This window comes from Leuciscus leuciscus (genome assembly GCF_965113295.1).
Source record: "Leuciscus leuciscus genome assembly, chromosome: 15".
Classification (NCBI taxonomy): Eukaryota; Metazoa; Chordata; class Actinopteri; order Cypriniformes; family Leuciscidae; genus Leuciscus; species Leuciscus leuciscus.
Window position 1 is genome coordinate 1,870,402 of NC_138739.1, and position 26,700 is coordinate 1,897,101.

The 26,700-nt window shown below is 40.9% G+C and overlaps 3 protein-coding genes across 7 annotated transcripts in view; all 3 read right to left on the minus strand.

Annotated features, from left to right (window-relative positions):
- Nucleotides 1-70: 70 nt before the first annotated feature.
- On the minus strand, nucleotides 71-14,210 carry ora3.1 (olfactory receptor class A related 3, tandem duplicate 1). Its single transcript, XM_082137558.1, has 10 exons — nucleotides 13,199-14,210; nucleotides 11,843-12,106; nucleotides 10,157-10,411; nucleotides 8,700-8,912; nucleotides 7,421-7,539; nucleotides 6,371-6,406; nucleotides 3,630-3,900; nucleotides 1,915-2,178; nucleotides 1,477-1,719; nucleotides 71-467 (listed from the first exon to the last, which is right to left on the minus strand). Exons 1-10 carry the CDS (start codon nucleotides 13,445-13,447, stop codon nucleotides 240-242), a joined length of 2,142 nt encoding a protein of 713 aa, XP_081993684.1. The 5' UTR covers nucleotides 13,448-14,210; the 3' UTR covers nucleotides 71-239.
- A 144-nt stretch (nucleotides 14,211-14,354) lies between these two features.
- LOC309475819 (cyclin-L2-like) lies at nucleotides 14,355-21,630 on the minus strand. Of its 5 annotated transcripts, none has more exons than XM_082138749.1 (10): nucleotides 21,265-21,630; nucleotides 20,451-20,525; nucleotides 20,262-20,371; nucleotides 20,074-20,194; nucleotides 17,097-17,161; nucleotides 16,925-17,024; nucleotides 15,838-16,078; nucleotides 15,142-15,220; nucleotides 14,970-15,035; nucleotides 14,355-14,631 (listed from the first exon to the last, which is right to left on the minus strand). In XM_082138749.1, exons 1-10 carry the CDS (start codon nucleotides 21,487-21,489, stop codon nucleotides 14,511-14,513), a joined length of 1,203 nt encoding a protein of 400 aa, XP_081994875.1. In that variant the 5' UTR covers nucleotides 21,490-21,630; the 3' UTR covers nucleotides 14,355-14,510. The 5 variants fall into 5 exon arrangements, with proteins under 5 accessions (XP_081994875.1, XP_081994874.1, XP_081994873.1 ...); XM_082138748.1 differs by having other exon boundaries at nucleotides 14,970-15,038; XM_082138747.1 differs by having other exon boundaries at nucleotides 15,142-15,232.
- A 1,119-nt stretch (nucleotides 21,631-22,749) lies between these two features.
- The window catches only part of LOC309475807 (von Willebrand factor A domain-containing protein 1-like), a 7,624-nt gene continuing 3,673 nt past the window's right edge, over nucleotides 22,750-26,700 (minus strand). The window contains exons 3-5 of the mRNA XM_082138725.1: nucleotides 26,577-26,700; nucleotides 23,819-24,439; nucleotides 22,750-23,740 (exon numbers count right to left, since the gene is read on the minus strand). The exon at nucleotides 26,577-26,700 is cut by the window's right edge and continues 155 nt beyond it. Of these exons, the coding sequence (XP_081994851.1) occupies nucleotides 23,478-23,740; nucleotides 23,819-24,439; nucleotides 26,577-26,700 (1,008 nt within the window). The 3' untranslated portion in view covers nucleotides 22,750-23,477. The remainder of the gene's footprint in view (nucleotides 23,741-23,818; nucleotides 24,440-26,576) is intronic.

Consider the following 26,700-nt stretch of genomic DNA (forward strand, 5'->3'; position numbering starts at 1 on the left):
ACACACACACACATTTCCCTTCAGATGATCTTAGATGAGGAAAAAAGAGTCTGAACTGATTCACTGTCGTTCATTCGTGAGTTTAATCAGTCAAACACACACAAGACACATAAACCTTCTTTACCCAATTGCCTTGTTGTTTGTACATGACATATAGTTCAATAAAATAAAAATAAAAAGAGGAAATGTCTCCCTGACACAGTTTGATGATGCAGAAACATGTGACGTGTTAGTGAAGTCTATCCCGACGGACAGAGCCGGGACAGGACTGACTTTATGAAGGCTCGGAGTCTCCGGTGTCCCACGGCGAGCACCATGGGCGACAGCGCGATGAAGCTCATGTTAGCGAAGCGAGCGATGACTAGCAGGAACTCGGTAGAGGATCCGCGGTTATAGTTGAAGTAGTTGACCGAGATCACGTTAGTTCCCCAAGACGAGATGAAGAGGATGTTGAGCGCCAGAATCACCTGAGCAAACACACACACACACACAAGCAATCGTCATCATCTGAACGCTTAAAACACACAATTCATCTTGTGAAGCGCGTTTAGACCACGGATGCGCTACTTTGTGATGGAAAATGATTCATTTGTAACAGGAAAATGTGTTAAAATTCAATGGAGTTTGGGTGTTTTTTTTAGTAAAGCGCCTAAAAATTTCAAAATTGTTACTTTGTATGTCCTAATTATCACTTATATTGCCATAATAACATAATTTACTTGGTGTGACATAATTTTGACTTTTTATGTCACACTTTCAATATCATGATATAATGATATTGTTATAATATAAGGTCAAAATTCAGACTTTTTTATTTTCTAATTATCACTTATATTGCCATAATGGCATAATTGTTGTAAAACTTTTTAATCTCATCATTTAGATTTGTTTCTTGTCACAATTTAAACTTTTCATCTCATCATTTATACTTAGTATGTCATAATTCAGACTTTTTATGCCATAATTACAACATTTATCTCATAATTTTTACTTTTTATGTTCTAGTTATATTAAATGTTGAAATTATCAATTTGTATGTCCTAATTATCACTTATTTTGCCATAATGCCATAATTTTTCCTTTTTAATCTCATAATTATTAATTGGTGTGTCATAATTTTGACTTTGTCACAATTTCAACTTTTCATCTCATCATTTAGACTTCAATTTATCTCATAATTTCGATTTAGGAATTCGATTTAGGATTTTTGTGATATCAACTTCAAATTTGTTACACAACTTGGTTAGACGCATGGCTTTAATCTTCTTGCGATTTCATTGTCAAAATTATTTAGTAAAATGTATATTTTAAAATTATAAAAATGTAAATGTTTAGTACGTTTGCTTTCCATAAACTTAAACATATAATGTTTTTACACTTTAATGTTGGATGTTCTTTGACTCCTGCAACTCCTGCTAAGCGTCTCTTTAAAAACAACCAACTTCTGATTTATGAGCCGTGAGAGTAGCTCCTCACCTTGGCGGCCCGTCGCTCCGCAGGGATCCGGGTGACGACTGGCGCGTCCTGACTCTTGCGAGTGTGTCCGTGAGTGTACAGCGTAAACAAGGAGCCCAGGTTAGTGACACTCATCAGGAAGATGGGAATGGATTCATGGATCACCATGGAGGAGGTGGCGAAGGCCAGGCCGCTGTAGGCCGACGGAAAATCCCAGATGCATCCCAGCAGTGGCCGAGTGGTGCTGCTCACCAACATCAGCGTCTGAGGAGGGGTCGGAGGTCAAACCAGGTCAAACACAAGCTGAATGTTGATCATAAACACACACAGAATAGACCATGACACAGGAGTGGATTTTCGAACCTCTCCCGTCCCACTCCCACAAAAAAATCCCGTCCCATCCCAATCCCGTGATTAATAGTGATTTTGTTTCCCGTCCCGTGGGATTCCCAGACTGACCTCGGTGGAGTTCTCGTCTCCGTTCTTGGAGAAGATGAAGGCTGGGACGGCGTAGCCCAGGTTGAGGCTCCAGATGAGGCCGAAGCCGAGCACGAGGGGTCTGGGGGGCCCGCGGGGCCCGTGAAGGCTAATCACCGGCGGAGCCACGCGGCGCAGCGTCTGGAAGTGGAACGCGCTCAGGAAGAACGTCGACCAAACGTTTGCAGAGCGGATCCAAACCCAGATGCCCATCATGAGGTGACACATATCTCTAGTGAGGAAAATCTGAGAGGAAACAGACGTGCTTGAAAGTTGGAACAGAGCATTCAGTTAAATACAGTAAATACAGTCCCGTCAGAGGAAACACTAGGGGCCCTATTTTAAGGATCTAAGCGCATAGTCTAAAGTGCACTCAGGGCGTGTCCGAATCCACTTTTGCTAGTTTAATGACGGGACAAATGGTCGGTGCTCCCGGCGCTGGTCTAAAAGGGTCGTCTCTATTCTCTTACTGAGTAACGGGTGTGTTTTGTCTCTATTTTCTTAATGAGTAATGGGTGTGTTTTGGGCGTAACGTGCAATAAACCAATCAGAGTCTCATCTCATGTTCACTTTAAATGCCAGTTGCGCTCGTGCCGTGGCGGATTCACTATTTACATGGAGGAATTTGCAAGCTGAAAAACAGAACGCTTCACTAGCGAGGAAACGTATCTGCTTGTGTGTAAGGTTAAAGCTGTGTGTGTGTGTGTGTGTGTGAAGTTAAAGCTGTGTGTGTGTGTGTGTGTGTGTGTGTGTGTGTGTGTGTGTGTGTGTGTGTGTGAGAGGTTAAAGCGCAAGCAGACAATCTACGGGTCAACCCGGATTCCACCGGATCTTTATGTTCACAATATTAATCTTTTACATTGTAATCCTTTTATTTTCTAATATTTGGCTTGTTTGTGTGTTGCTGCGCGTCCCTGTGTGTGTAATAAGCAGATGGTACACGCATTGTGGACCCGCCTACATTACTAAAGCGCTCTTTAAATAACAAAAAGAATACTGCACCGTGGACTTTAGAGCAGGCTTCAGTTGGTCAATGGCTCAGTCTACTTCAGTTCCTCAAAACAGCAACGCTCCAACAATGCACCAGAACACACACTCGATCTCAGACCAGCAGCCCATGAGCGAACAAATGGGCATTAATGCATTTGCTAATTAAACAACGTGGAGCCGGACGTGAAAATGAAAACTGCGTCGGGCTGAAACTAGCAAAACACACTTGCGTCAACAAACACAACATGTCTTAGCATTTCAAAGGCAACCGATGTCTGGCAAATCTCAATAAGCAACACTTGATTAGAGTCCAAATTCGATTTTTGTTGGTTTTGATTGTTAACTCTTAACAATGAATCAAACTCTAACATTGACCCAATTAAACTCTGTAGAATGAATCAACAGACTCGAGAAGATGTGAAACAATCTCTTGTAACTTTGTTGCATTATATTCCTGTTATCTCTGTGAAGCTGCTTTGAAACACTCTGTATTGTAAAAAGCACTATATAAATAAAGGAGACTTGACTTGACATTTACACAGCTCAAAACCTTCTCAAAGACACTAGACTGGGTTCACACTCATTTCAGTGGTTTGTCTAGAGCTTGAACCCAGACCGGAATCCCATCTCCACACCTCAACGTCCATCCATTCATTAACAGTTATACATCCAACCAAGCGTTCATCCATGAGGGAAGTCCTACATACCTCCACTCCCAGATCGGACACCATCACGACTGTGTTTCTCACCAACGACACCATCAGGTTGGAGATGGCCATGTTGACCAGGATCACATCTGAGCTCCTGACGACTCCCGAATCCCGGATGAGGCTATGGCCGACCACTCCGATGACTGTGGTGTTCCCAACGTTCCCAAGCATGACCATAACCACGTAGAGCACAAAGTAGAACGGAGACGAATAGATGCGCTGACTGAGGCTTGAGGGCTTTCTCTGAGGTGCCATGTTCTTCAAACTTCTTCAGACTTCAATCATAAATGGAGCGTCTCTCAGAAAGTCTCAGTGATGTTGTATTTTCTCCATCCCAACGCATTCCTCTCCTCCCACCGACCGCAAGCCCCTTTTATGGATCATGGTTACCATATAAATCCCAACATCCGCTGAATCCCGGTCGCGCTGTCATAGGAGAAGATGCAGTGAGTGGCAGGTGAGATTCCACCAGAGATATGGATGTTTTGGGATACATGAGCTGAACTTGCATCTTCACGCTCGAGGGATTAACTATCCCCACCAGGCTAATTAAACCCGCACTAGTTAGCAGTGTAATTCATTAGCAAACCCACCACAATTCCACAGAGTGTGGGTCCAAGAAAAGCCAAAGCTGGGATTTAACATCTTTAGTTCTTTGTACTTTCTAGAAAGGATCTTCTCGACACAAAATGTGTCACATATGCTAGAGTACACTGTGTAAATTATGCGTCTTCTTCATAAAGTATAGTTTTTCACATTTTCATCTATCTATCACCAATCATGCCAATTATGATGATACTTCCATTTCATTTCATTTCAACTCTTTTCAGAAGGAGACCAGATTCCCTCACCCAAAGACATCAATATCTGTCTTTCCACTATGTTAGTGATTGTGCATCCAGGAGAAAGACACACCATGACCTCTGACCTGAAAGACATACAAAGAGAGATCTGAATCTGAGAGAAAGATGTTTCCAACACGTCATATTAAACATCATTATCATTAAATAGTTTTTAGTATGCAAATTTGTATTACCTCAAATATATCACATTATATACACCGCAACTATGGAAGCCCATTTCCGGCACATAAGGGGAAAAAAATTGTATGCTTTCGTAAATCATAATTATGACATAAAAAGTCATAATTATGCAACAAATTTCTATATGTCATAATCATTTGTTAACAAACAAGTATGCATTACTTTAAATGAGCTCATTGTTTCTGCCTTAAATAATTACATTGTTTAAATGTATAATATTTTAGCTAACTGTGATTTGTAAATGTACATTTCTGAAATACATAACTTAGACAGTTACCTCTGATAACAGATCACTGTAAATTGTAATGTGGCATTTTCTGTAAAGCTGCTTTGAAACGATGTGTATTGTGAAACGTGCTATTCAAATAAATGTGAATTGAATTGAATGTTTAGGCCAATAAGATGAAAAGTCAAAATTATGACATACTAAATCGAAATTAAAAGACATTAAAAGTAATAATTTCGAAATTTGAATCTTATAAATATCATAATTTTGATTTACAAAAGCAAGTTTCTTTTCATAAATGGCATAAATGGGTTTCCACATATGCGTCCCATACAGAAGGTGATTGGTTTGGTGGATAGATGGATAATGCATATTTTCTATACTGATTGCGAAGTTGTGTAAATAGGAAATAAGTAAATAGGTTGATGAGCGCTCCTAATTTGAAGAATGAAGCGCGCTCCACAGAAAGCGCGCGACGGTGGCCCGTTAACTGCGCGCGCCCTATAAACTGCTTAGAAACGCGAACACACGGACGGCGTATGATTCTTCAATGATCCAAAAGTTTTCGAAGTTAATTAATAATTATAAAATGGTCTTAATTTGATAGAGATTGTATCAGTCTTTATAATTTAGCCTATTTAGACAGAAATTGATCGGTCAATATTTACCTCAGAGAATCTCCTGCCGATACACGTCAGATGCAGAGTGATGAGGTAAACACGACGGTAAACACGAGTCACACGACACATAGATGAATGGTGTTATCTTTGTAAGGTTTAACACGGAATCTCTTCTTCTCATCATGTAAAATAGGAGCAAATGCATTTCAGTCAGACGTGTGAAATGAATAGATGCAATATGAAGCATAAAATAACGAAACACTCAGGTATTCCTATTGAATATTAAGGTTCATACTTCAACATCTCAGTTATCTGGTTAGGAATAATCAGTTAAATCAATATTGTGGAAACGATCTGTGATGATGTTGTTTTACGATCGCTAGGTGGCAGTAGACACACATATCAGAGATAATAATAACACACAACTCAAGACTGCTGTCAATTTGACTCAACACACAGATCTGACACAGGGACAGAGAAACTTCATAACACAATGTACAAGAAGAGCTAGATTCTTACGTGTTCCTGTTCGAGTCCTCCATCTTGTAGCTATGTTGCTTCATGTTGTTTGGCTCCATTCTGAAGACTCTGCTATCTAACAATGCTGGCAAAAAAGCAATCTGGTGGGGGACATGCTGGGTTAATCTGTCATAACTGGGTTGCCCAGTTAACCCGACAGTCTGGGTTACATGTTTAACCCAAATGATAACTTGGAAAAAAGGAAAGGCGCTGCTGGAGTCTGTTGCAAGATAACTATTTTATGGCATGAACTGGCGAACATGATTTATTCTGTTGGGCTTGTTTGCAAAATAAATACACAATCCCAGAATAAAGAAACTCAAGGTTTACCTTGTGTCGTACTCTCTGTCAGACACTGGCGCTCTCCTGGGAAGTGACGTGACACAGTTAAATCACTCCCATTATAATCGGTGAAGCTGCCCACAGTGCAAACCCTTCGTTGATTATAACAGAAGTGATCCAGTGTGTGTCTGCACTCGTCTGAAGCCCTGACTCGGAATAAGAAAGGTGTAATGTGAGAAATAAAGACGTATTAGTGTCTCTACTAGAATAATAATCTTGAGAGAAACACATACAAACCTTCAATGAATTCAGGAAGATTCCTCTCAGGAAATGTTCTCTCAGGACAAGTTAAATTCCTTTTTATTTAGTCATAATTAATATTTTCTTTAACACTTATTATTATTATATGATTTGATATGTATTATTTTACTTATTGATAACACTTAAGCCTGTTTTATGCTTCTGCGTCGAATCGACGGCGTACCCCCGCGGACCCCTCTGCGTCGACGCGAACCTCGACGCGACCCCTCCGCCGTAGCTTGACGTGCACCTCCAAAAAATTGTAACTACGCGTCGCGGTGACGCAGACCGCAGGGGCTGTGATTGGTCAGATTATACATCATTGTGACACTGAAGACAGGAGAAATGATTCTGAAAATTCAGTTTTGATCACAGGAATAAATTACACTTTACTGTATAGTCACATAGAAAACAGCTGTTTTAAATTGTAATAATATTTCACAATTATACTGTTTTTGCTTTGTATTTTTAATCAAATAAACACAGCCTTGGTGAGCAGAAGAGACTTCTTTTAAAAACATTAAAAATCTTACCGATCTAAAACTTTTGACCGGTAGTGTATATGTATATATTTATATATATTCTTTTCTTTTTTTTTGTTGTTGCTAGAAATAAACTTCAATCAATCAAATCAATGTTTGTTTTGAAAAAAAGTTTGTTGTTTATTTACAATACAATGTTCACGGGTACATCATGGATATCAAGTAATTAACCAAGTTAACATGTTTCCCGTCGAGGCTTCCAACGCAGTTTGGGAAGTTCCAAAGTCGCCAGAAATCTGAAGCAATAGCTTCCCACTGGCTGGTTGAAGGGCAGGGCAAAAATTCGGGCTGCAGCGCAGTCCACAGCGCTTTGCAGACCTCCGATACTATGCGGGACACCGTGGTCGCACCCATTTTGTAGCCCAACCCGGTGATCTGTTGGTTTGCACCCGAAGATAAAATCTTTAAAGTCACTGCCAGTCTCTGAGCGAGGTCAATAGGCATACTGTGTGTAGTCTGATGCTGTATTAACGGCTTTAAACGATGAACAAGATCGTCAAATCGACCTTTCGACATCCGACAATACTTAAAGTGCATTTCTTCGTCCAAGTCCCTCAGCGGTCGAACAACCGTAACAAATTCGCCAATCCTTCCCCTGTCTTCGTGCACTGGTCGTACAGACCACCTTCGCTGACGTCTTCTTTTTCTTCTACGATTAAACATTTGCAATAAAATCATTTGTTGTTCAACGTTGATTAGCTCCAGCTGCAACAACACTCTCTCTCTTTCGCTCGCCATTGTCGGAAATGAAAAAGCGGAACCGGCGCATGGAACCAAAACAAACTAGGAAAGAGATTCGCGAACCACACCACCCCCCTAGCGTTCTGGCGGTGAAATGCACCGCGATGCAACGCAACCCGACGCAGAACCATAAAACGGTCACGACGCCGTTGGAGTGACGGCGTAGCTACGCCGTGGAGTTGACGCAGAAGCATAATGAGGGCTTTACAATAAGGTTCATTAGTTAACATTAGTTTATGACCTTAGTTAACATGAACTAAGAATGATCAATACTTCTTCAGCATTTATTAATCTTAGTTAATATTAATTTCAACATTTACTAATACATTATTAAAATCAAGGTTGTGTTAACATTAGTTACTGCACTGTGAACTAACATGAACAAGCAATGAACTGCTGTATTTTTATTAATTAACATTAACATTGATTAATAAATACTGTAACAAATGTATTGCTCACTGTTAGTTCATGTTAGTGAATACATTAACTAATGTTAACTAATGAACCTTGTTGTAAAGTGGGACCTATTTGTAAGAAAGTGTCTGCCGAATGAATAAATGTAAATGAAATGCAATGCATTAAATAACTCTACTTCCTTAAATTCAATGCATCCTCTTTGATTGGTCAATTCAAACTCAGGAATCAGCATTTTCAAATGGAATTTTCAAATCAAATCAAATGGAGTCTTCGTTTCTGAGTAAGTACATGCAACTTTATTAAAAATAAATAATGTGCCACACACTCTTGTGATAATATGTCTCTGATGCCTGTCCATAGAGAGCTGTCTGTCAGACTACACGTGACAGGACTGACTTTATGAAGGCTCGGAGTCTCCGGTGTCCCACGGCGAGCACGATGGGCGACAGCGCGATGAAGGTGATGTTAGCGATGCGAGCGACGATTAGCAGGAACTGCGTGGAGGATCCGCGGTTATAGTTGAAGTAGTTGACCGAGATGATGCTGGCGCCCCAAGATGAAATGAAGAGGATATTGAGTGCAAAGATCACCTGAGCAAACACATAAAGAAGTATTATTCTGTGATATTGAACTAAAAACAGCCTGGTCTAGTCATGCCTAACCCCTTAACTCCACTTTATTGCAGAAACGCTTCTGTTAACTCTCTGGAGAAACAAAAACATGAACGAACTTGCTGTCAGCTCCCATGGGACAGTGAACCTACGCTTCCCGCAGGATTGTGGCCATCAGTGAAGATCATTAGTTCAGGAAATGACATCATCATGGTATAATTAAACCTTGGGTCTGGGACTGCTTTGCTTAGTAGGACTTTTGTTGGTCCTGGAACAACATTCCTATCAACCAGTTGGAATTTTAAACTTGAGGGAACCAAAGAAATCAAAATTGGCCTTTTCGTTCATGTGACGTTCAGGTCATGTAATATTTTTATTAGACATTTAAAATCTCTGCTGAGAAAACGAACCACAACTATTGATGACATTACATTTCACTGGGGGCGTATCCATTTTTTAAAATCCGGTAAGAGCATCAATACAGGAGAACTCTAGCTTGGCTGGTTGGTGTTTTAAAATCCCCCTGTGGTGAAAATCCAGCTGTTGTTTATGTGTCTATGTGGTTTTTTTAATACGCTTTAAGACAAACCATGTGTAAGTTCATAAGTCGACACCATTGCTGAGTATTTCCTCCTTAAAACTGCAGTGAACCAAAGACAGTCTCAAACACACGCTTTGAAATCGCTGGTGTTTCTGACGTCACAAACTACCTTGTAACCAATCAGATCAACGTGTGATCGTCAACCAGTGGATCTCTGAGCTGAGTGAGTGAGTGAGTGGAGGCGGGGCTCATTTGCATATTCATAGAACCGCGCATACTAAATGAGGCGAGGGTGTCGAGTTACAGTCAAGATATTTTAAGGCATGAGTATTTTTGTTTTTTCAAGTATTTTTTTGTTTTGGTGTTCAAAGATGAGTTTTAAGGGATAAAACTATTGACTACAGGGGGATTCACTGAAAATTTCTGAGTGAGTTTGCTGAGTAATATAATTTTCTAAGAGAACTTTAACCATTATAATGTAATAGAGATATTGGACTGGCATGAGAAGCAAAGCGATGGATCTTTTTTTAGATAATAAGAACTGTGTGATTCTGGAACGTCCTATTCGGCATATTGTGCATTTGTGATCTGGTCTTCCAGCAGTTGCTGAAAATAAAGGTACGACTTTCACCCACAATAGGGTTAGATATAAACACTAAGAGTTGGGATAAGATCATCTCACCTTAGCCGCTCGTCGCTCCGCAGGGATCCCGGTGACGACTGGCGCGTTCTGACTCTTGTTGGCAGCTTTTCTTTTTCGGCCGTGAGTGTACAGCGTAAACAAGGAGCCCAGGTTAGTGACGCTCATCAGGAAGATGGGAATGGATTCATGGATCACCATGGAGGAGGTGGCGAAGGCCAGGCCGCTGTAGGCCGACGGAAAATCCCAGATGCATCCCAGCAGTGGCCGAGTGGTGCTGCTCACCAACATCAGCGTCTGAGGAGGGGTCGGAGGTCAAAGGCTTAGTTCACCCAAAAATGAAAATTAGCCCAGATTTACTCACCCTCAAGTCATCCTAGGTGTGTATGACATTCCTCTTTCAACTTACGAGGAAAGTAAGTTAAAGCGCAACTTACGCAACTTGTGACGTCAGAAGTAGCGTAGTGCGTCATGGCGTTGTGTAAATATCAGCAGTGCGTCGCATTTCTCGCATAAGTTGCACTTAGACTTAAATCGAATCCGTATGTTCGTTTGGTTGGAAGCTAGTTATTTTACTTTTAAGTTTTAAATATAGATATTTTTCTTATACAAACGCATCGCTTCACTTCAAAATGCCTTTATTAACCCTCCAGAGCCGTGTGGAGCACTTTATATATGTATAGATGCACTTTTATCATGGATAGATGCACTTTTATGATGGACAGATGCACTTTTATGATGGATAGACGCACTTTTATGATGGACAGATGCACTTTTATGATGGACAGATGCACTTTTATGATGGATAGACGCACTTTTATGATGGACAGATGCACTTTTATGATGGACAGATGCACTTTTATGATGGATAGATGCACTTTTATGATGGACAGATGCACTTTTATCATGAATAGATGCACTTTTATGATGGATAGATGCACATTTATGATGGATAGATGCACTTTTATCATGGATAGATGCACTTTTATGATGGACAGATGCACTTTTATGATGGATAGATGCACTTTTATGATGGATAGATGCACTTTTATGATGGACAGATGCACTTTTATGATGTATAGATGCACTTTTATGATGGATAGGTGCACTTTTATCATGGATAGATGCACTTTTATGATGTATAGATGCTCTTTTATGATGGATAGATGCACTTTTATGATGGATAGATGCACTTTTATGATGGACAGATGCACTTTTATGATGGATAGATGCACTTTTATGATGGATAGGCGCACTTTTATGATGGATAGGTGCACTTTTATCATGGATAGATGCACTTTTATGATGTATAGATGCTCTTTTATGATGGATAGATGCACTTTTATCATGGATAGATGCACTTTTATCATGGATAGATGCACTTTTATGATGGATAGAGGCACTTTTACGATGGATAGAGGCACTTTTATTATGGATAGATGCACTTTTATGATGGATAGATGCACTTTTATGATGGATAGATGCACTTTTATGGACTTCAAAACAGAAACAGTCATTAACTGCCATAATAAAGCTTGGAAGAGCCAGGACATTTTCTTATATAACGCCGATTGGATCGTCTGAAAGAAGAAAGTCATATATACCTAGGATGACTTGAGGGAGAGTAAATCATGGGCTAATTTTCATTTTTGGGTGAACTAACCCTTTAACCGAAAGGAAACACACAAGTTAAATTAAGCCTGTTTACCCATAAATAGACAGACTGACCTCGGTGGAGTTCTCGTCTCCGTTCTTGGAGAAGATGAACGCTGGGATGGAGTAGATCAGATTGAGGCTCCAGATGAGGCACAAGCCGAATATGAGGGTTTTGGGGGGTCCGGGGTGGCCGAGCACGTTCGTGGCGGCTGGGGCGAGTCGACGCAGCGTCTGGAAGTGGAACATGCTCAGAAAGAACGTCGACCAAACGTTTGCAGAGCGGAGCCAAACCCAGATGCCCATCATAAAGCGACACCAGTTTCTATTGAGGAAAACCTGTGAAGAAGGAACAAGGCTGATGGCAATTAAAATAAATTAAACGCACAACAATATTAAACTAGCAGCAGACAATGCTCTCCTTCACCCAGTTAAGACTACAACATTTTGGGATTCCGCCGCTCCATCCACACATAGGCGACTAAAAACTAGCCCTCATTTCTGGCTGAATAACGAAACAAGTCCTTAGAAAGGTGCGAGTTGAAGTGGAAAAAAACACAAAGATTTCAACTTTCCAGAGAGAACCAGCCGGTAGCATTTTTACATTTGGACCAGTCTCAGCTCTCTCCATGTTTTCAGATGAGGATATTGTAGAGAAGGTTCAGTCAGGGTTTAAAACCGACCGCTGATCCTTTTATTCCTGACTGGGATACAGACTTTTATGGACTAAAGGGAATCTCCCAGTACCATCGGTCCTGCCAGCCTTCACTGTTACACCAGCCCAAGCGCTTTACATGTTTCCGCTCTCAAACGCTGGTATGATCTCCCTCTATACCTGTCAGACCAGCACCTCAACGCTTGTTCGTGGGTCAATCAACACCATGGATCAAGGCTGAATTTAGTTTCACATGAACATCTGAATAAAGGGTTGAAATGACGAAAAACGTTTTGCACTTTATTTGTGGCCTCTGGACAATAAAATCCTGTGAGCTTTTTGGCCTATTTTCGTGTGTGGATCTTTTTTCTGATTTTTGAGTTCTTTTGGATCTACGCTCCTCAAGAAGTTACTACATTCATCTGTTTGGGACTATTGTTTCGGCGCTACGCCTTTCCATCCCCTTGACATGAACATACGAGAATTACATTTAAACATTGATTTGGACATACACCCTTTTACAACCATTTAGCTTTAAACATAGTGTTTTTCAACACCGAACCAACAACTTTATCTGGACAATAACATTATTCTAGAACTAACAACAATCTCTGTTACTGTAATCTCCTATTATCACTGTAAAGCTGCTGTGAAACAGTCTATATTGTTAAAAGCGCTGTATAAATGACTTGACTTGACTTTTTTCAACACTGAACCAACAACTGACTTTATAACACACATTTCCCAACAATCACACTCCCGTAACTCTTCCGTACCTCCACTCCCATGTCGGAGATCACCAGGAGAGTGTTCCTGGCCAACGACACCATCAGGTTGGAGAAAGCCATGTTGACCAGGATCACATCTGAGCTTCGGATGACTCCCGTATCCCGAAGAAGCCCTTCTCCGACCACTCCGATAACCGTGGTGTTCCCAACGTTCCCAAGCATCACCAGAATGACGTATATGGCGATGTAGAGCACAGACGACGGTGTGCGCTGAGAGGCTTTTCCTTGAGCCGCCATGTTTCACCTGAAAACTGGACAATCCAGTGATCGAAGTGCTTGAAGTTTTTCCAGTATTTATGAAGATTCTCTCGGTGATGTCTCAGTGACCTCATCACCACATATATACCAACCCAACCAACCCAACCCTGGTCCTGCTGGTGAAGATACCATGAGGGGCCGGTGAGATTCCACCAGAGATACACATGCACTGAGGGATTAACCCTTCCCATCAGGCTAATTAAACTCGCACTAGTTAGCAGGCTAATTCATTAGCAAGCCCACCACGATCCCACAGGGCTTAATATCAACAGTCCAAACAAACTCTTCACTGTTTAGCAATGAATAGCTGATGATACTTCAACAAGCATTTTATGTAAAAAGAAAATCGTATTACTATCTTTATTATTATCGTTATTGTTTGGAGGATTGGGAGGAGAGGAGAGTGGGGGACGAGAGAAAGGGTAACACTGGACAATAAGGTTCATTAGCTAATGTATTAACTAACATGAAGTAACTATGAGCAACACATTTGTTAATCTTTGTTAATGTTAGTTAATATAAATCCAGCTGTTCATTGTTTGTTCATGTTAGTTCACAGTGCAGTAACTAATGTTAACAAGATTTTAATAAAGTATTAGTAAATGTTGAAATTAGCATGAACAAAGATGAATAAATGCTGTATACGTGCAGTTCATTATTAGTTCATGCTAACTAATGTTAACTAATGAACCTTATAGTAAAGTGTTACCGGTAAAAGATGCTAAATCACTGAATACCCTAACACACTCGACACCCCACAGGATGTGTGTATATTATTGTTTGTCTTTGTTTCATTTTTATTTGTCGATATGTGTATTTTGTAAAATTTCTGTATGGATTCCTGCAATAAAAAAAGTAAGGAAAGAAACACATTTCAAACACACAGTTATTAAAATTCTCCCATTTTATTTCAGTTCTTATGCCGTCCTGTGACTAGATTTCTCTCTCAGAAAATACACATACAAAATACTTTTTTCAAGGCAGTTCAGATCCATACAATGATTGGTCAGTTTTAGGCCACTCCCACCCACACCTGATGACATCATCTCCTGCGAGACGAACGACTTCTCCGCTCTCGTTCGCGTTCCCTCTGTCGGTGTCTGTAGGAATGTGTGTGTTCGGGAGAAACAGACAGCGATGGAGAGGACTCGCTACGACTGCGCCTGAAAGACAGACAGGTGGAACTATTCTGTTTAATTTAATATTCAACAATTGATCTGAGAACTGAACTGAGCTGGACGATGACATCACGGTTTTCTTCAGATTGGCTATATATATATATATTAATTAACTAAATTAAAAACTTTTTTACAACAAAAATGAAGCATCACTGAACTGACTTAAGCTGGACTGTGACACTATTTTCTTCTGGAAACAGACTTTGTTGCATTATTCTCCTGTTATCTCTGTAAAGCTGCTTAAGCTCTATATAAATAAATGTGACTTGTCTATTCTGTCAGGTTATATATATTCAGGTGTGAATGCTATAGATGAGGGTTACCTGCGTCTGGGAGGAGACGGGATCCAGCGAGTGTTTCGTCGTTCATCACTGCGACTCAGACGCTTCCTACTGAGAGAGAAACGAGAAACACTAGCTATCTAATATCACTAATATCTAATATCACTAATATCTAATATTACTAATATCACTCTTGTAAAGTCGTGTAGCTCACCGTTCTCGGCTTGTGATCTTTCGACAGGCGTTTTTGAGGGCGAGATGCGACAGCGGAGATTCGTGGTTCTTCTGGTTTTCTGCAGGAGTCGCTGAGAGAACGAGAGAATGAACGTACAGCAGAAACATATTCATATTTATATATATACTCTGTATACAGTCAAACCAAAAAATATTCAGACACCAGATATAATTTTTGATATTGTTTCACTAGTGTGATCAGGACACTATAGGTCATTTATGTAAGTGAGGAGAGCAGAATAAAGTAAACTGTGACGTATTATACCCTTCATACAGGGACTACCAGTGACATTTATAAATATTTTGGACCAAAAATGATTCGGACACTTTGAGCTGATCATGTTTTGCTGAAGTGTTTTTTCTTTAATTGCTAATGCTCTTTTTACACACAGACTGAACAAAATTAAGCATTGCTTGGTGATTGGTTGAGCTAAACTGGTATTATCTAATTGTGTAGTTAAATTTAACAGCTGACAGATATTCAACATAATTCATGTGTGAGACAGTCTAACAGAAGGACGGACAAAACCAGTCAAATATCAACTGAGTTCTGCTCATATTTTAGTACCATTTTCTAAACTATAGCGAATAAACTGTGATAATGTGAGAAATGTTGAAGGAGTCTGAATGAATGTTGTTTGACTGTATATACTGTACTATGTATGTATGAACGCACCAGGTTTAGACGCAGGAGAGAAACTGGCCGCCGGCTCGTGTGTCGGGGTGTGTGTCGCGAACGCTTTAGCTCCGGGTTTGCTCGCCAACTTTAAGCATGTTTCTTCCACCTGCTGCTGAAGAGCCGTCAGCGAATCACACCGAAGTGTGTACAGCCGCAGAATACAACAGCTGATCTCAATCAGGTCCTCTTCTGACACCCCAAACAACAAGAACCAAGGCGGCTGCTCAGGCAGAGGGATCTGACCATGTTTAAAAAACATTCAGAACTTAAAGGATTAGTTCACTTCAGAATAAACATCTCCTGATAATGTACTCTCCCCCACGCCATCCAAGATGTTCATGTGTTTCTTTCTTCAGTCGAACAGAAATTAAGGTTTTTAGGAAGACATTCCAGGATTCTCTCCATATAGTGACTTCAATGGGGTCCAACGGGTCGAAGGTCCAAATGTGAGCTTCAAAGTCTCGAAATCGTTCAAAGTTTAAAGACTTCGTCTGACATCGTTGTTTTACCTTTTATTTATTTTGTAAATGGCGTTTGTCTTAGTCTTTGCACGGCTTAGTAAACACTGGGTTGGTTCTTACGCCTACGTCACGCTTGACCTTTCATCGTGATTACGTAATGTGTGGTGCATCACAGCGAGTGCAAGACCAGCATTTGTGGTTAAAAAGTAAATAAAAATTTATTTTTGTTATAAAATGTCCGCTGGTTTGTCTAAATAAGACTCTTATTCCTCGGCTGGATCGTGTCGAGACTTTGAAGCTGCACTGAAACTCACATCTGGACCTTCGACCCGTTGGATCCCATTGAAGTCACTATATGGAGAAAAATCCTGGAATGTTTTCCTCAAAAACCTTAATTTCTATTCGACTGAAGAAAGAAACACATGAACATCTTGGTTGACGAGGCGGAGAGTAAATCATCAGGAGATTTTTATTCTGAAGTGAGCTACTTCTTTAATGGGAACGTTAGCAAAATGTTCTTAGAACTTATTTTTGTTACATGCTATGTGTGTGAAGGTCAGATTTAATAGTTGAACACCATAAAATGATCTAAATAATACAACGTCAGCAGAAACGTGATTCACCTGTAAAACTCTTGCAGAGAGAAAGATACACGCACATGCAACCGTTTCAGCACTAAACCTCAAAAACACATCAGTCCTCAAGCTGTCGTTCATGTAGTTCCTGGAGAAACACAGACGGACCGTTACAACAAAAGTGCGTGTTTTCATCACAATGTTTAGTTCAGGATCTCACCAGGCTATCTGAAGCAGTCTGGTGTTCTTCTCACACTCCAGGACCTGAAGATACACCATGATCACCTGCACAGGTAACACAGCATGAGGCCAGAACGCAAACGCTGCGAAATGCGTCACAATTTTAGAAATTACACAACTTACATCATGTACATCCTAAATTGTAACACTGAAACAAGCATATTCTGTGAAACTACTTTAAAACAATATGTATTTGTGAATTTGTTATTATGTGCGCTTGAAAACTGAATACAAGAAAACACAAGAACATGTTGTATTCTCAGTGTAGCAGCGAGCGAAGAACAGTAACACAACTATTGTAGTGCTGGAGCAGCAATTTGAAAAGAATCTTAAAAGTTAAGGAAACTTTTACATGTTCATATCAGCGCAATAATGGGCGTTAAATGCTATGCTATGTTGCTCAACTGTGCGCGAGACGGAGTGGAATGTTCGCTATCTTGTTACTCATCTGCATAAGTCATTGGACTACAACTTTGAAAGGTTTATGAGAACATGCTAAGTAACGCAATAATGAAAGTTAAATGTTGGGCTATACGATTCGTTTCGGTTACACTTTATTTCGATAGTCCACTTTAGACATTGTTGGAAACTTTTATTCCTTCATCGAAGCAGAAACCAGGAGACTTGAGATGGATTTTATAAGCAGAAGAGATTTATTCTTCCATGTCTGTAGTTCATCAAGTCTGATGTTCATCAAGTCTCATGTTCATCAAGTCTGTAGTTCATCATCATCAAGTCTAATCTAAAGAAAGTTGCCTTGCACTTTTATATACTTTTAGGGGGAGGGATTTACATTGAGGTTGAACAAAGCATGTAAATTAAGTATACAGGTTAAGGAACCGCCCTAGACTCCAGCGTGTTACCAGTCTCAATCCAATCAGCATAACTATTCAAACGCATAACTATTCAAACGCATATATGCTAATCCAATCAGCCTGACTAGATTGCCCATACATTAACATTATCATAGAGACAAAAGCACAGCTGTACATTGAGCTTAATGGTCAGGAAATGCATAAAGACAAAGGGTGAGGGTGAGAGTCGTCTCAGCAATTAGAGAACAGGACTGGCAGGGATCTCTTGATATAATCATCATAACTGAATCTTAAAATGCTAACTTCAATGTACTCAACTTTTACTGTTGCAACCTAAATTAAACATTTAATAAATTTTAATACAACAACATTCTACTAACTATAAGTAACTTTTCAACTACATGTCAACTAACTCTCATTAGCGTATTAGTAGACTGTAGTAGACAGTTAGGTAGGTGTTAGGGTTCGTGTTAGGAGAGTAAGTTGACTTGTAGTTGCCAAGTTACTTATAGTCAGTAGAATGTCTAAAGTGGACTATCAAAATAAAGTGTTACCTTTTTTCCGTGTATTGCTCAACTGTGCGAAAGACGCAAAACATGAACAGTAAATGTTGGGCTATACAAATTTTTTTCGCGTATTGCTCAACTGTGCGAAAGATGGAGTTGAACATAAAACATGATGTATACCTGGGCCTTTAATGTCCGTTATTTCGTTACTCATCTGCATAGTAAATCAACGAAACTTTAAAAGGTTTACGAGAACATGCTACAGTAACGCAATAATGAGCGTTAAATGTTGGGCTATACTATTTTTAACGCTTATTGCTCAACTGTGCGAAAGACGAAAAGCACGACGTATAGGCCTACCTGGGCCTTTAATATCCACACTGTGCAAAAGATGGAGTTGAACGTAAGACACAAAGTATAACTTTGTCTTTAACGGGCGTTATTGTGTTACTCATCTGCGTAGTCAATCAACGACACTTTGAAAGAGAATTTGTTACAGTAACGCAATAATGAACGTTAAACGCCCAGGTATACTTTGTGTCTTATGTTCCACTCCATCTTTCACACAGTTGAGCAATAAGCGGAAAAAAATTGTATAGCCCAACATTTACTGTTCATTATTGCGTTAATGTAGCATGTTCTCGTAAACCTTACAAAGTGTTGCCCAATAGAGACAGAGCGCAACGCGTCATAATCTGAAGACCACGCCCACCAAGGGGGAAAACAAACCAACCGTCTCCATTGACTTTGCATTGGAGGAGGCTGCCTCCTTGTCATTTCTTGCTTCTAAGAAAAGACAGAATAATGCCTAAAAGCTGCTGTGTGACAAGGTGTACAGCAAACAAGCTAAGAAACCCATAAATAAGTTTTCATAAGCTGTCGACCCCAAAAAACGAGCGTTTGAGGACATAAAAGTGGATACAGGCTGGAACTAAGGGGTAAATTGTGGGATCCTGACACTCAGTATGCACTAAAAATACACTACGTGTGCAGTAAGTTAAACATTTGGTCACTGGTGAGTCAAATATCCAAATGTCAGTTTTATATATTATATTTCTGTAAGATAAACTATCCTGTGTTGCCGATTACGGTCTCCTCCAGCGGGCGTACGTTAGTTCTCAGAGTAATGAGACACGTGACGCTCTGTCTCAACTGCCTGTATCCACTTTTATGTACTAAACACTCGTGTTTTGAGGTCGAGAGCTAATAAAAACGTATTTCTGTTTTTTTTAGCTTGTTTGCTGTACACCTTGTCACACAGCAGCTTTTAGGCATTTGTCTCTCTTTTGTTAGAAGCAAGAAATGACAAGGAGGTAGCCTCTCGCAATGCAAAGTCAATGGAGACGGTTGGATTGTTTTCCCCCTGGGTGTGGGTGTGGCCTAAATACGCTCTGTCTCTATGACTACACAGATGAGTAACAAAATAACGAACATTAAAGGCCCAGGTGTGCGTCGTGTTTTGGTTCCACTCCTTTGCGCACACAGTGCTACTCTCCTGGCTGCACACAGATTTGCGCGGACGTTACGAAAATGACATCATATGCACTGTCTGTGAGATGGAGCTGAATGCTTTGGGCTGAACTTGCGTGAAAAGTATGTTTCCGGCCTGAAATGCGGCAAATGAGCGTGTAAAGACCTTGTGTGGGTGTTTGACGTGGACGCAGAAGCCGAGCTCCTTCAGCACGCGCCGCTCCGCTTTGATCACTTGACTCTTGCGGCTGACGTAGCCGTCGTCCAACAGCAGGGGGCAGAAAGGCCTGACGGAGACAGCGAAGCGTCAGAACACACACCAGGCTCACGCTTTAACGCTGTAACGCTGGTTACCTGTTTCCCGCGGCATGCTTGAGGCGGTGGAAGACGTTCAGGACGTCCCTTGTGCGCCGCGGCTCCTCCTCGATCTTAGACGCGAGCTGAAGACACGCCACGGCGACCGTCTACGGCATCATCACGAGAGGGTTAAAGGTTAACGGTCATGCATGAGAATGGCGGACAGCTAGTTTAGAGATGGCTCACCTCCGCACAGTGTCTCACGAATGATTTACAGTAGAAGAACCGATGGAACAGGATCTGGGCCGTTGCCATGGCGACCTGACAAAACATCGTAAACAACTGTGTTTTCATGCTAATGAGGGATGTGTAATATTAAACTAGCATTGAAATCAGCGACAGACTGATATTAGCCAGGCTTATTTAGAACTCACACAGGCCGGTTGCATGAACCTCTAACACTAGTCTTAGAAGTTAGACATCACATTTTTTTCTTTAAGACTGTCCATAGCTGTCAGTCCAAGTCAGTTACATAAAAACCTAGATTAGTCTAATTTGATACCGAAAACTAAGACTGACTGCCCCTATTAACTGCAAGTGGCTCATACTAGAACTTAAGACACCAGCTGTGTCCGAAACCGCTCACTCGTTCACTAATTAGTACCCTATATAGTGTATGACATTTGAGTGCACTATATAGTGTATAGAGAGCGGTTTCATATGAACATAATGGCTATGTTTATGCAACCGGCCCCAGTTAAGTTACTTTTCATATTCAGTTCAAGGACTAAGTTGTAAGACTAGTCTAAGCCGTTTCAGCAACCAGCTACTGAAATGTTCCCTATATGCTTAGTGAAACAACTACATCTGGTCTTAGACTGGCCAGGGTGGGGTTTAGACCAGCTAACAAGAACCTAAAACCCCTCTAAACCCGAACTAGACCGGTTTGGCCAATCTGAGAGCCAGCTGACAAGTTTAATCAGGTTTAAAAGCTTCTTTTTTTGCACTGAAGGGAATCGTGTTGACAGGTAGTTGCTAGGCAACATAAAACCGCGCGAACCTGAGGCAAACGGAGCAGAATACCCGCGTTCTGGATCATCTCACACATCCGGTTACGTAGCTGCTCCTCCGTGCGCGCGGACAGCCCATGAGCGCGCGAGGGGCTGCAGTGCACGCGCTCGGGGGGCAACAGGCAGTTCTCCAGCGTGAGCGCGACACCCGAGTAGATTTTTCCCGCGATTATGATCCCGTCACCGGGCAGAATCAGTCCCGCGGCCGTCGCCATTTTGATTTTCACGCGGATGTACAACGGTATGTTCAACAAGCCCACAGCGCCATCTGCAGGACTGAGGGAGCCAACGCAAGTATAAAAACATGAAAAATGAATTATACTCTGATATGCAGACAAACCAAAAATTATTCAGACACCAGATATCATTTTTTATGTTTTCTATAAGAGGGTGCAGGATTATAGTACAGCAAAATAAAGTAAACTGTGACATATTTTACCCAAATATTCTTCATAAAGTGGACTAACAGTAAAGTTATACAAATTGCTATAACTTTTTACACACAGACTGAACAAAATTAAGCGTTGCTTGGTGATTGGTTGAGCTAAACTGGTATTATCTAATTGTGTAGTTAAATTTAACAGCTGACAGATATTCAACATAATTCATGTGTGAGACAGTCTAACAGAAGGACGGACAAAACCAGTCAAATATCAACTAAGTTCATAACTCTGAGTTCTTGTCATATTTTATTACCATATTTTATTACCATTTTCTAAACTAAAGCGAATAAACTGTGATAATGTGAGAAATGTTGAAGGTGTCTGAATAAATTTTGGTTTGACCGTATAATAAATATGATTATCATAAATCCAACTAAAAAGGGAGCGTTGAATAGTTAATATAGTTACTACTACTACTACTACTACTACAATAAAACGGATAACTTGGTGTTTGCAACCAAATAAACGGATCAACATTTTGACAGTTTTAAAGAGTATTTTATTGCAGTTTTACAGTAGGAACAATAATTGTTCAATAACACTGAACATTATCCACATATGGTTCTCATTCGGTTATTTATGGGAACATTCTGGGAATCAACATTGTTGGCTGGGTGTGTGAGAGCCAGAAACATTAAGAAAATAGTTTAAAACATTACAAACAAGAAACACAATATACACCAATTCCCTCAAAACATACACAAAATTAGAAGAATAAACATTAACATTAGTAAACTGTTTAGTTATTTTGGCAGATTATCATTGTAATTAAAGTGTATTTTATTGAGATGTGTGAAATAATATGAAATAATGAAACACTCATCAAATTATTTAAAAGGTTCTTCTCTTTAATACTGCAGTTCAACATCTCAGTTTTCTGGTGAAGAATTATCACTAAAATCAATCCAGTGATAAGAGTGATGATGCTTTACACTCGCTAGGGGGCAGTAGACACACATATCAGAGATAACACAACTCAGATCTGAAACACTGTGTGTGTGTGTGTGTGTGTGTGTGTGTGTGTGTGTGTGTGTGTGTGTGTGTGTGTGTGTGTGTGTGTGTGTGTGTATGTGTGTGTGTGTGCAGCAGTGGAGATTTTAGGTGTCAGGATGGGATTGCATGAGGTTTTCACAACTGTCAATCATAATTTTTTTACATTCATTTGAATTATTAATTTCGCTAGTCAGTGCTCAGTTCAGCTGCATAAGTACAGTTACACTACCAGTAAAACGTTCTGGATCGGTAAGATTTTTAATGTTTTTAAAAGAAGTCTCTTCTGCTCACCAAGACTGCATTTATTTGATAAATAATAATAATAATAATAATGTGAAATATTATAAAAATGTAAAACAATAAAAAAAATAGAAAACAGTTATTTTAAATTGTCATATTTAAATTATTAAATAAATGCAGCCTTGGTGAGCAGAAGAGACTTCTTTTAAAAACTTTAAAAATCGAACTCATCCAAAACTTTTTAACGGCAGTGTAGTTGAGTATGGAATCCAGTTCAGGTTTTACATTTCCCTGTAAAGTGTGTGTTAAGTGTGTTAAGTGTATGTTAAGTGTATGTTAAGTGTATGTTAAGTGTGTGTTAAAAGTGTGTTAAGTGTGTGTTAACACATGTTATGTGTGTGTTATGAGTGTTAAGTGAGTATTAAGTGTATGTTAAGTGTGTGTTAAGTGTGTGTTAAATATGTGTTATGTGTGTGTTACGAGTGTTAAGTGTATGTAAAGTGTGTGTTAAGTGTGTTTAGTGCACGTTAAGTGTGTGCCGTGCAGCAGAGCCCCTCACCGCGTGCACTGCGGTACACCGGCGACACACACACACGGCTGCCACGGCTCAGATCCGTTAGCCGCGTGGACAGTGTGTGTGACGGTAGATACACTGAGGAGGACGAAGGCTGATCTTCATTCTTCCAACTCACCCAGTAGCCCAGAAGCCCCGCCCCCTGCCCCTGCCAATCAACCTGCACCAGGCCCCGCCCTAATGGGGTCAACCGGAGGTCAGCAAGCGGCGGGAGAACTGAAACACACACATTACTAATCAACACTCTTAATTAGCATAAACAGGAAGTGTGTCAATATCAAACAGTTGAAGTACCTTCAGGTGTGCAGGCTTGGACTGACAGCGACCTCTGCTGGCCGGAGGAGTGCAGCGCAGTCACAGTGATCAGGTACTCGGTGAGTGGGCGGAGCTGAGTCAGGAGGGCGGAGCTCTGATGGGGGGGTGGAGTCACAGTCCGGACCGGTCCGCTGGGAATCTCTCCGTACTCCACGCGGTACTGGACCTGCTCAGGCTGGACCATACTCTGGACCGGAGTCTGAACCGGACACTGGAACGGACTCTGGACCGGACTCTGGACCTGCTCAGGCTGAACCGTACTCTGGACCGGCTCAGGCTGGACCGTACTCTGGACCGAAGTCGGAACCGGACACTGGACCGGAGTCTGGACCGGACACTGGACCGGACTCTGGACCTGCTCAGGCTGGCCCGGACTCTGGACCGGACTCTGGACCTGCTCAGGCTGGCCCGGACTGTGGACCGAACGTTGGACCGGTCTCTGGATCGGACTCTCGACCGGTCTGTCGACCGGACTCTGGACCGCAGTCTGGATCGGACTCTCGACCGGACTCTGATTCGGACTCTCGACCGGACTCCAGCTCACACGCAAGCCACCTGGACTCAAGTCCGACACCGTCACTCTTGCTGGACCGAACCGCTCTGGAACCAGTGAAACTCACTTTACTAACAAACATCACCTTCTTATATTCATAACTGCAGTTTACAGCTGATATTAACATCTGTCTCCGGTGCAAATATTTATTTAGAGAATTTTTTGTAATTATTGAGTAATTACTAGCACTGTCAACATTTGAACACATATATTAATAATTTATAATATGAATAAAACTGTAGTAAAAAAAATTCATTTAATTTCAGGTGACACAGGTGACCCAGGTGATACAGGTGACCCAGGTGGCACAGTAACACTAATGTAATGTGCTCACAGGTGTGTGTTTGTGTAACACTAATGTAACGCGCTCACAGGTGTGTGTTTGTGTGTTTGTGTAACACTAATGTAACGCGCTCACAGGTGTGTTTGTGTAACACTAATGTAACGCGCTCACAGGTGTGTGTTTGTGTAACACGAATGTAACGCGCTCACAGGTGTGTGTGTGTTTGTGTAACACTAATGTAACGCGCTCACAGGTGTGTTTGTATAACACTAATGTAACGCGCTCACAGGTGTGTGTGTGTGTGTGTGTTTGTGTAACACTAATGTAACGCGCTCACAGGTGTGTGTTTGTGTAACACTAATGTAACGCGCTCACAGGTGTGTGTGTGTGTGTGTGTGTTTGTGTAACACTAATGTAACGCGCTCACAGGTGTGTGTTTGTGTAACACTAATGTAACGCGCTCACAGGTGTGTGTGTGTGTGTGTGTGTGTGTGTGTGTGTGTGTGTGTGTGTTTGTGTAACACTAATGTAACGCGCTCACAGGTGTGTGTTTGTGTAACACTAATGTAACGCGCTCACATGTGTGTGTTTGTGTAACACTAATGTAATGCGCTCACAGGTGTGTGTTTGTGTAACACTAATGTAACGCGCTCACAGGTGTGTGTTTGTGTAACACTAATGTAATGCGGTCACAGGTGTGTGTTTGTGTAACACTAATGTAATGCGGTCACAGGTGTGTGTTTGTGTAACACTAATGTAACGCGGTCACAGGTGTGTGTTTGTGTAACACTAATCTAACGCGCTCACAGGTGTGTTTGTGTAACACTAATGTAACGCGCTCACAGGTGTGTGTTTGTGTAACACTAATGTAACGCGGTCACAGGTGTGTGTTTGTGTAACACTAATGTAACGCGGTCACAGGTGTGTGTTTGTGTAACACTAATGTAACGCGGTCACAGGTGTGTGTTTGTGTAACACTAATGTAATGCGGTCACAGGTGTGTGTTTGTGTAACACTAATGTAATGCGCTCACAGGTGTGTGTTTGTGTAACATAATGTAACGCGCTCACAGGTGTGTGTGTGTGTGTGTGTGTGTTTGTGTAACACTAATGTAACGCGGTCACAGGTGTGTGTTTGTGTAACACTAATGTAATGCGGTCACAGGTGTGTGTTTGTGTAACACTAATGTAATGCGGTCACAGGTGTGTGTTTGTGTAACACTAATGTAATGCGCTCACAGGTGTGTGTTTGTGTAACATAATGTAACGCGGTCACAGGTGTGTGTTTGTGTAACATAATGTAACGCGGTCACAGGTGTGTGTTTGTGGAGTCATTTACAATGGCTTCGAACGCGGCTCAACCAATCAGAATCAAGGACTGGAACTATCCGTTTTATAAAAATGATTTTATAATGTCTACATGTGTATCTGAATGAATACTGAAGGGAACTGACTTTAGGACCCAGAGGAACAGCTCATTTGCTCCATATAGAGATATAAGGCCATCTAGTGGCAAGAGTCATGTTGTAAAAATATCATGTTATATTATTATTATTATCCACAAGAGGTCGGCAAAGACACCCAATGTAAGATATTTAGAGCTGAATTAAAAGGGTTATGCATGAAATGCATTTTTAATTTAGGTAGAAAGAATGTGAGGAATGTGCTTCTAAATGACTATTTATTTATTATTTATCCATTAAATCTAGTCATTTAAAGTTAAATAATTTTTTTATATATTTTTTAAAACAATCTCCCAAAAAATTGCATAAAAAAATAGAAAAAATATTATCAAAATATTTGACCAAAAAAAAGAAGTATAATTTTAGGGCTTCGGGTCATTTTGACCCGCGAGGGAAGGATGAAGGTTAGTCAGAAAGGTGTGTGTGATCGTCCGCTCACCGGGCAGAGTCCTGAAGCTCACGCTGAGGTTTCTCCTGGAGGGGATACTGTGGTCAGGAATGAGCCAGGCGGTGTAGGGTGTGTCGGGCCACAGGCCGGTGAGTTCGGCCCAGCTGGAGTCTCC